At 36.0% G+C, this 10,966-nt stretch overlaps 1 protein-coding gene across 1 annotated transcript; it reads right to left on the bottom strand.

Moving 5' to 3' along the window:
• Positions 1-521: 521 nt before the first annotated feature.
• LOC105042818 (uncharacterized) lies at positions 522-10,708 on the bottom strand. The gene is made up of 11 exons (XM_010920154.4): positions 10,420-10,708; positions 7,699-7,835; positions 5,351-5,494; positions 5,082-5,219; positions 3,841-4,154; positions 3,612-3,722; positions 2,900-3,390; positions 2,638-2,806; positions 1,182-1,421; positions 967-1,101; positions 522-766 (listed from the first exon to the last, which is right to left on the bottom strand). Exons 2-11 carry the CDS (start codon positions 7,829-7,831, stop codon positions 644-646), a joined length of 1,998 nt encoding a protein of 665 aa, XP_010918456.2. The 5' UTR covers positions 7,832-7,835; positions 10,420-10,708; the 3' UTR covers positions 522-643.
• Between the last annotated feature and the right edge of the window lie 258 nt (positions 10,709-10,966).

Below are 10,966 nucleotides of genomic sequence, written 5' to 3'. Positions count from 1 at the left end.
TAGATTTTATTTAATGGCTCAAATCACCAATATGAACCCACATCATCCGATCTAGATTTGACCAGATCTAACTGAAGACAGCCAATCACAAGGTTTACATTTAGCATAATGCTTAGAAATTATGATCAAAGATTGCTTTATCAATCACTTACGGAGTGCCTTTTGAAACTTTTTCAAATCTAAGATGGTATTCCCATGAGAATTGGAAGGATTCTATCCCAACTACCAAAAAAATAAAAATAAAAATAAAAAAAGAAAGAAGCACACCACAACGTAATGATATGAGATCCAAAAAGATAATACAGCCAATGAAACTATATAAATAACCGAATTACAGTGCCTCTATAATCCCCATACCAACTCAGTTAAAAATCTAGTAATAAATTTAGTAGCAGCTCAAGCACATAGAACCATAAAGTGCAATGACCATACATTACATACATGACATAAATCTACAAGAACCAAAAACAAGCCAAAACTGCCCATAGCCTTTGTGGGGCTGCTCTATTTTATTATTATTATTATTTTTTTTTTTTTTTGCACCTCTGATGAACCATGGTTCTTGTGCATATATGATGGTGGTTTTGGTAATTTCCATGAATTCATCATGTTTATTAATAGATGCTGCCCAAGGAGCTACAAATCACTCAATTACCCGGGTAACAACACCAACCGCAATGGTGCTTCCCAAGGATCGCAAAAATGCCCTTCCAAGAGCCCGGCATTTGGAATATTCTTCCACACATACTGCCCTATCAAGTGCAACCTGAATGGCAAAGAAAAAAGGAATAACAATGGACTCCATCAAATGCTGCAGTTCAACATTATGGACAACAAACAGAAAGGTTGCAATATACAGCACACTTGAAACAATTTCATAATGCTGATTTAGGGTGATTGGGAACTGCATAGAACATCACCAATTGGCAATAATTACCAACAAAATATATATTAATCTAATTTTACCTCTATTACAGCATTCTGTTTGGCTTTAAGGATCCGCGGTGCCACTCTAGAGACCTTCCCAGTCTTCTGATCCAGCAACGACAATATCTTTACCACCCTTGCAGCTTCTTTTGCATGATATATATGAAATTCGACCTATATTTTCTCTTTTTTCATTTAGACCATCTATGGAAATATTTAAATCAAACAAAGAAGCAAAAGCTAGGTAGACTAACCTGAGACCCAATTAGAATAGGTGATGCAATGTCCAAGATAATGATCTTCAGTTCCAAACGGGTAGCCACAGGCACAGGGAAATCAGGATAACATAGCACTCCACCAGGCATCACAAGACCTGAGTCTATGCCCTGCAAGCTGACAGCTACATTGTCACCAGCTCTTGCTACACTGCATCTACTAGAATCTCGTTCGATAGATCGTACCATAGCTAAATCCCCTGAAGGCATTACTAAAACCTGCAACAAAACAATTTATGTAATCAACAACAATTGCTCTACCAAGAGTTGCCTTAAATTAGCAAGTCCATTCTCTGTGACTCGGTTCAAGCACATTTAGCAGGGGCTCAGTGAAAGTTGCAAACATGGAATCTTTAAAGACTAAAGCAAGAGAGAACCTCATGCGGGCATACATCTTGAGGGAGAATTTTCCAACCTACACTAAGAAGTTTCTCTGAGCATTAACCCTCAAATGTATGAAAAGACTGACCATTTAACAGTGACAGGTCATGAAAGATCAACCTAAGATGAAAGAAGCTTGTTGAAGGTATCTCATCAAATGTTTCTGGTATTACTAAATCATCTAACATTTCAGAAAGCACCACCTCAAGGGCTCCAAACAGCATAGGAGGACATGGTGAACAGCCAATCTTTTAATTAATGGCAGACCTGGGACCTCTACCAGTTACTATTTGGGACGGCGTGTGGGAACATAGCCATGTTACATGTGGAGTAATCAAAGTTCTAATAATTTTTTCCCTAGAAAAAGGCCTACGATTGTTACTGCAATTCTTGATATGAAAAAATTTTCATTTTTCTTTGAAACATTCTCACCAAGCCAACAGGCTACAGGATCGGCTACAGTGCAGCAATGGACCACTGAAGCAGGAGGATCTTTAATTTGATTCCAAGAGAAAACACAGGGGTTACATATTACGATTTTCCTTCCTGCTAAAAGTTTTAACACAATTCAATTCCAGCAGTTAAACCTGATTCACAACAAACTGATTTTAAATAAAATAAAATTAAATTAAATTAAAAAAAAAACAAACAAACAAATTTGCCTTTCGACTTTAGCTCTCCTTTCAAATCTAAGTTCAGCACAACACATATGAAAAATTATATAGGTAAAAAAAAAAAAATCTCAACCTCACCTAAGGTAGAACTCAACCTCCCATTAAGTTCCATGCCTAAAGGAGCATTCTAAGATGCACAGAGCAACAAATAGATTTAACAAATTCTCTAACCTTGCATCCTGAGACAGCTACGTATCTTTACCATAACAACATAATGGCACAATAAATAGTATTGTATGAAAAAAAAATCTTTCTAAGGTGTCATATAGTCCATGGACATTTTTTTTTTTTTTTTTTATTTAGCATGTGCACAATTCTTTATTTTTGGCTAGTATGAGTGCAAGTCCTGATTAGCCTCCATCACAACTGAGACCACGTACCTTTGAACCATTTTGGATAGCTCCTGTCTCTAGTTTCCCGCAAGCTGCCACTTGTCCCATGGATTGTGACTTGATGACATCACATATAGGAAGAATAAGTGGCTTTGAAACATCCCGTAGAGGAGGCTGCAGAGAGTCTATCACATCCAACAGGCATAGTCCTTGATACCTACAAAGCAAATTGCTCAATTATTGCAGCTATGCATTCCACTAAAAGATACAGAATGTGAAACATGTTGAAAATCATAGATTGCTAACTTACCAGCCAGATAAACGCACATCAGAAGAAGCTTTGACCAAATTCTGGTTTTCCACGGCACTAATAGGTATCCAAGTCACTGATGAATCCTTGAATCCACAAGAGTGTAGAAAGGAGCTGAGATGCAATTTTATGAAATCAAATCTTTCCTTTGAGTATCCAACCACATCCAGCTTATTAACAGCAACAATAATTTGCTCGACACCGAAACTTCTGATAAGTTGGGCATGCTCCCTTGTCTGTCCAACACCATTACCATCCATACCTGCTTCGAAGGACCCAATGGATGCATCAACAACAAGAATGGCTGCATCTGCTTGTGTAGCACCAGATATCATATTTGGGACGAAATCCTTGTGGCCAGGGGAGTCCAGTAAAACAATGCGATATTTCTTTGAGTCAAAATATGCAACAGCCACTGTCATTGTTATACCCCTCTCCCTCTCTTCAGAACTTTCATCCATTGCCCATGCATAAGCAAATGATCCTTTTCCCTGCATTAATAAATTACAGAACACAAGCCATAGACATTAACTTTAAGTAACAAGTCACAGTAAATCAATAAAATAGATCATTTACATCATAAAGAAATTCCTGCCATAGCTGCTGGGTTGGTGCTTCTTGATTCCTAGCAGGTTTTATATAATTTTTCTACGTCACATCTTGCACATAGAACACCTTTAACAATGTTTTTTGGGGAAAGAATTAAATGTACCATTTCGTTCGCCTCCTTCTCATACTTGTGCATTTCTCTCTTCGATATTCGTCCCAAAAGATGGAGCAATCTCCCAGAGAGTGTTGATTTTCCAGAATCAACATGACCAACCTAGTAGAATTAAATTAAACTCATGCGTCAGAAAATTATATCGACAATCAGATGCAAAAGTCTAAATTCAAAATGCAGAGGATCAAGCCCAACAGGCCTAACAGGATGCATCACTTACTATTGCAAGATTTAACTGGCTCAGACTTCCTTGTTCTTGGTCCAGGAACATCCATTTCTCTGGCTTGTACTGAGCATGTGAAGCTGCTTTTTTACGATTCACAGTATCCTTATTCAGCTTCAAATGGTCTAGGTTGCTGGCTAGATTTTTTGTTGCATCTTCAACATCCCTGGCACTGCTGCTCTCATTTTCATCCAAAGGATTGGCTTTAGACAATGAAACAGATGACTTGTCAATTATTTCACTAGTTACAGATATCCCCTCTTTGTTGACATTGGCGGCTGCCCTGGTAGAAGCTGACTGCACCATGTGAACTAAAGGAATAAAAACATACAAACAAAAAAATTGTTACAAGCAGAGGTTGGCATATCAACGATTCTTATAAGCCTATTCTGTCAAAGTATTGCTTAAGACTTGCCAGCGGGGAACATTTAATTGCCAGTAATGAATCTGATATGCAATCCTATTGCATAACTTTCTATAATACAACAACAACCAAAAAACCACAATAGTATGCAGAATCATCAGATCCCTAATCAATCATAAAGCAGAATCAGAAACCATCAAGGGAAAAAGTGATATTATCACCTACATAATTCTGACTTCATGTGAACATTTGCAAGGAAGATCAGAAGCAATTTTACACCTCAACAAGAAAAAGAAAAAAAATGAATATTGAAATAATAACATTTCATAGCACAACCTCAAAAATAATTTCTACCATTAAACTGCTATAAGGTCAAAGGAGTGCAGTACAAGCCCCACACCCAATGTTATGGACTCAAAAGGCACTAATAAATGATAGATATATGATCAAATGGTTTAGAACATCAAAAGGACTTGTACAAACAAAAATGGTTTCTAGAAGCAGAGCCACTTATGTATTACTTGATTCATTTTCACAATTTCTTCACAGCAATTTTAAAATGCATTTTCTCTACACATAATTCTTGAGTTTTGGATACACACACAGAGATATTTATTGAGGTTAATAAAAAAATGTTGTCCATGCTAATAGTGTGAAAAAATGGGAACAACAATAGTTTTTAACAGCCTTCAAGATAGAACAGTCAGAGTTTGGTGAATGAACCAAAGGATGACATAATTAGGATTGAACACCATAAGAAAATTTGGTTTTGATGATGCATTCCCAAATAACATAAGCAGATCTATATTGATATGGTAATCATGATAAACAACCATAAAGTTTCTCGATATTATTAAACTGTTTTGCAAATTACCTTTCTCAAACGACTTGCTAGCTTTTTTACTTGGAAAATCCACAGAAGTTATTTTGGTTTGGAGAGGTGCAGAAGGCACTTGTGCAATATTGGACTTGCCCATTATAGATGCTCCTGAACTTTTGGACATGCCAACAGCTGCACATTTTTATGCCATAATTCATCAAAAATGCAACAAAAACAATGCAGAATCTATAATCTGATATTCAAAATTTAGTGCAGCTAAATAGCAATGATAACCACCCCAAATAGCATGACTCTTTCTTTACCATTGTCACTAAAGTTGACAGAGCAATCACGGATAACTCCACATATCTCACAAGACAATGAACTCTCATCATTATCATATGTGCAAATGGAGCACTGCCACATCTGAGGTCTGCTAACTTTAGTGGCTTGCTGAGACGATTTTCCTGGTAACGGTAAGAAACAGAAACAAATGAAACAGTGAGAAAACTAAGTTATTTCCACAAAACCAATTCCTTATGACAGCAAAAATCATGAAATAACTACCAAGCAGCTGAATTGAACTGCAAAAGATCCAGTTAAGTCAGATAAGTAATTGGGCAGAATGAAATTCCTAGTAAGCAAATGACAAACATCTTAATATTTGTCATCTTTTGATAGCACTTAAACAAAGAGGGGGGGGTGCTTCAGATTGTCGTTTAATCTGTAAAGCAATTTATGCGATAAGGGCAAAGGACAAAGTTGAAATCATAACAAATAAAACATCTCAACAAGTTATTCCAAAGATGGCTAAAGATTATTTCATTTTAACTCACAGCAAACAAATTATTAACAAAACATGTCTCTTCCAAACCTCTGTTGGAATATAAAGGTTATAGAATATCATACAAAATTTCATGCTTTTAGAATCCTCACTTAATCATGTTTCTTCCAATACTTCACCACAAAACTTATTTCATATATATTGGTTCAGCTTTATGGATCAAATATGATCATCAAATTTTATTCATGGTCAGTTCTCAAATTCATATGAACTTTTTACATATTGCTGCCAAATTCTTAGCTTAACTGATGTTAAAGAAGGAGCAAGCCAGGAAATTTACGAAAGCTAGTTGGTGGTATGACAATGCAATTTAAGCTCATAAAATTAATTAGCAGACCTCCAAGGTTCCCATGGATCTGAGAAGAGTTCAGATAAAGAGGAAAGAATAACAACAATAATATGTTAAAATCATGTCATGAAGACTAGGCAAAATGAAAGTAGATAAAAGGTTGAACTCCAGGGCACTCCATCGAAGAGGGGAAGGCAAGGACATGATCATGTTATGGTATAGAGGCTTAAGTAGTGGACCAGTGTTTAATGTGGGTAAGGATGAGATTGAGTTATTTAGACTAATGAAATGTTAGGGTTTTGTGCAGCCAGACAAAACCCCTTCATGGTGAGGGTTTCAGATTTATGTGTAAGGGTAAAAAAGATAAAGCTCAAAAGACGATGGTTAAAAAAACTGCAAATACATTTACTATGATTCAGACCTTAATTCATCACCAGAGATGGCTTGAAACCAGTAGTTCATTATCTAACGAATCTTTCCATTCTTATACTCTATCCGAGAGTAATCAATATTTATCAAATATGTTCCTATTGGATCAAATAACAAAGACATTGTTAAGAAAGAGATTATTTTTCCTGGATGAAAGAAAACATTTGATTCATGTAACAAGAGAAATGTTTCCTATTCCTTAGCAGTAAAGATATGTGGCCATGAAAAAGGGATTAACTAGAACAAATAGGATTGTCCGGGTGGTAGAGTTGTGAAAACACTTGTTTATTCCCTATTCTGGTTCTTTGCTCCATGGAACAATATGCTACTACTGAAACATGGAAGAATTGAAATCTTAGACTAAAACACTAAGTACCGATGATATAAACTGACTGAACAAGAATTCTAGAATTGCGAACAACTACAGCCTATTACTTGCTACATCAAACAATTTCCATTAATGAAACCATGTAAACCCATCAAAAAATAAAAAGTACACATCCAATGAAATGGTCGTTGCTGTATGCTCCAATAAGAAAACATTGGTTTCACTGAATAACTAAAGAAACTAGAAAGACCTTTCTCTTCGTATCAGGTTGATGGATCTTCTCAATTGGAAGATCTCTCATATGATGGGGAATAAGACAACACAAAACTAGGGCAATAAAAACAGGTTAGGCTTGCTTATTAAGGCTTCCAGCATCTTTCTCTTACTAATTCAACATTCTATTTAATTTGCAAAGCATAAAAGGTTAAAAATCACTTGTTGGAATTTTTCCAACTAATCATTAGGTTTAAGTAGTTAATGCTGTTAAGTTTCCATCATATAAGTTAGACTTCCCAGAATGTTCAACTATCGCTCAAGTCTTTAACAGTGGAACAAAATAAAGAAACAAGATGAATTCCTAGAGATGTACTACACGACCTATTCAGATGTAAGAGTGTTAAACATTAAAAGATAAGACACAATTACAAATCAAAACCAAAATAAATCACGGGTCGCATGCCTACTATAATGGCAAGAGAACAATGTGACAAGAAAGATTTTGGAGGAGAAAAAACAATAAAAGGAATATGGATCAAAGACATCAAGTACAGAAGTCACTTACCATCTCCTTCCATACCATTATCATTTTCATAACCATTGCCTTCGGCACCATAATCATAGTCATAATCATCATAATCATCATATGCATCATAGTCTTCATCATAGTCAAGTCCATAATTAACTTTTCGAGGCATTTTTCTGAAAGATAAAACATTTAGGAATGAGACATGCTAGATTGTCAAACATATGAAACCTGTAATTTAAACAGACAGATGATTTAGTATTCTAAATCAAAATGTATTTTAGAATGTGTTGAAACACCGAAGCCTGACAAAAGCTTTAAGCACTCTTTCTGCAACTAATAGTTAAGCCCTTTCCTGGATCATAAAACTTTTCGCGCAGCAAGCAAGTTAGAAAAAAGAAAGGAATTTGACTGAAAAGAAGTGAATGTCCCAACCACTTGGCTAAAAGCAGACACTAATACAAACCATAGATGTCAATTTAATAACAGATATGCATGGACATGAATAATCTACAGTATTACTACAGAAACCACTCAATAAAAGATTGGTAACTTTTAAGCATCCAAAAATAAGCAGCAGAAGCCAGCATATAAACTTCAAGTACATTAGCATCAGTCCAGATATCAAAGTAATTTAAATTAATGGAAGCAAAAAAAAAAAAAAAATCAAAAACTGATTCCAAGCTGCAATATCAGAGCCCAAATTAATCCACTCACACAATCTTTGTTGTATTTGTGCTGCAATTGGTTGTGTTGCTTTGGTATGATCTAGGGAAGAGTTTTAATAAGTGATGGATTCATCCATAGAAAACACATGATGCACCAAGAAAAATGAAACTTCAAGTGAAGTGATATCAGTAAATAGTTTGAAAGATTTTAAACCACTCTTGGCTGCATGAGAGGACCTAGCTTGATAGTTATTATATACTTCAGACTTAAAAATATGTTCACAATCATGCAGAAGGTTTAGTCTGTTCTTCATCACTAGACATTTGCCACACTATATCTTTCGGGCCCTTCAGACGGTTCCAATGTAATTAACAGGGAATAACTCCTACACATTCCCAATTAGGTTTCAAGGGAACTGTTTGATATCTTCTCAGTCCCAATTATATAACTTTGGTTCCTTAGTATTAGTTTCATTCCACATCCCAAGGCATGAGCCAAGCACTATATTGACATCTACAATGCAACAATGCATACAGTGAGGCTGTGCTTGGATGGCAGAATTATTCTGTCCTATTCCATCCAAACTCCATAAGATGGGGTGCAGAATTGCTTATACTCTGAAAGGCATAAACCCCTTACCAAACAACATAACAATTTGTGGGGCAGCAGACCGTGAGGCTGTGCTTGGATGGCAGAATTATTCTGTCCAATTCCATCCAAACTCCATAAGATGGGGTGCAGAATTGCTTATACTCTGAAAGGCATAAACCCCCTACCAAACAACATAACAATTTGTGGGGCATGTGCTTAATTGTTATCCCACCATCTTTATGCCTTCCAATTATCTTAGCCTTTTCTCTCCTTTGATCCCATTATCCTTATTTTTTTTTAATATCTAAATAATGCTCATATTACTAAAAATATAAATAATAATATAATATATAACATGATTATTTATTGTTATGCACTAAATAATATTAATATTATTAATTACTAAAAGTATAATGATTACTACCAACATCAAATTATTAATATTATTAATTATGATTGAATAAAATAATATTGCTAAAATGGCATTATTTTTTAGTTTAAATTATAGTATTAAAATAACATTTAATAATATTTTTGAATAATAATATTAAAATAATAATCATCTTATCACACTTAGCCATTTTTTCACAAATGGTGGAAGACCTACTTTGTCAAGACAAAAAACCACTTATCCCCTCAGGGCGTCAGCTTATTTTCACAAACCTATCCAGGTAAACAACAAAACTCTTAGGAAGTGTTTGGAAGCAGGATGAGAGAGTAAAAGGTACTTAACCCAGTGACTACATGTTTTTCAACCAAACACCTATAGGAACACGTGGATAAAATCACTTTCCAGAAAAGCAAAATGAGTTTTCAAGAAAAGTTGAACCACAACTTTTGTCTTCTAAATCCATCTAAGCCAACCCAATCCACTAATAAATTACTCCACCATATAGGTTGGAGTAATTTATTCCAGAGAAAGGAGAAGTAGGAGTAAGTTAACCTATTTATTCTGGGTAAACTTATTCTGCTTCCAATTGCAGTCTTATTCCTCCAGACTTATCTAGATAACCTTCCCTTACTCCTCCAAAATTTATTCTGCAATCAAACACAGCCGTGAGGTCCCCACTTGACTGCCTTGAAGCATGATTACCATTAGGGTTCCCAAGTCTAGGGGTGCATTAAAGCTACAGCATCTACATGAGATTATGATTTCCTCAAGCATGAGCCTTGCTTACATTTTTATATGGAATTGCATGCCCAAGTTCCTATCCACTTATTAAAACTCATAGTTAACAGCAGAGCATAGTTCATGCTATATACATCATGAAACTAAACTACAAAATTGTACCCAACAAAGACTAATTCTTCAATTTTCAATATCATAACCAAGCTTTATGAAGGCACCTACTCGTCCTCCAAACTAATTAATCAAACCAAACCTGTTTTTATTCAATTCAAAATTAAACAGCAAAAGCAATGCCCAAATCGGTCCTTCGAAATATAAATAACAAAAAAAAAAAAAATTGGAGAATTTTCCAAAAGAGAGAGGAATCTTACCCTAATCCTTCCTTACGCCACCCTTATCTCTGCTTCCGAATCACTCCTCAACCTAATCGGTTCGAACGCCTTCGCAGGAGAAACTAATCTGGATCCTGGATTAGGGGCCGATCGAAATGAGAAAAGCACAGAGCAGTTGATTTATTCCTCTTCTTCTCCTACTTTTATAACGCAAAATCCCTCGAAGAATGATGGATTCGGCGGTTCCACTTCGCCTGCGTCCCGTTCCCATCTCACTGGTGTATACGATTAAGGAAAGTGAACAGAACCCGCTTAGAACGCAAAGTCCATGGTCGATCGGATGACGGACTCCGACAGTGCGTTGGTGAGTATATTTAACGGCCTCCCCGTGTCCCGAAAGATTCCATCGGTGAGGCGGTGAGGGCAAAATAGGCATCCATCCCAACGGAGCCATCCGCCTATACGTAAGCTCGAGCGCCATTTATCCTAAAGTCCTAACCCGAGTTCAAGTCAGAACTTTGTGGATCCAACCCAGGCCTGGTCTGAAACTGCTAGAACGCAGTGCTTTAAAACAGTGATTCCTTGT

The sequence above is a fragment of the Elaeis guineensis genome, chromosome 4, assembly GCF_000442705.2.
Source record: "Elaeis guineensis isolate ETL-2024a chromosome 4, EG11, whole genome shotgun sequence".
NCBI lineage: Eukaryota > Viridiplantae > Streptophyta > Magnoliopsida > Arecales > Arecaceae > Elaeis > Elaeis guineensis.
The sequence above is the reverse complement of the archived record's forward strand: the minus strand, read 5'-3'. Positions and strand labels throughout refer to the sequence as shown.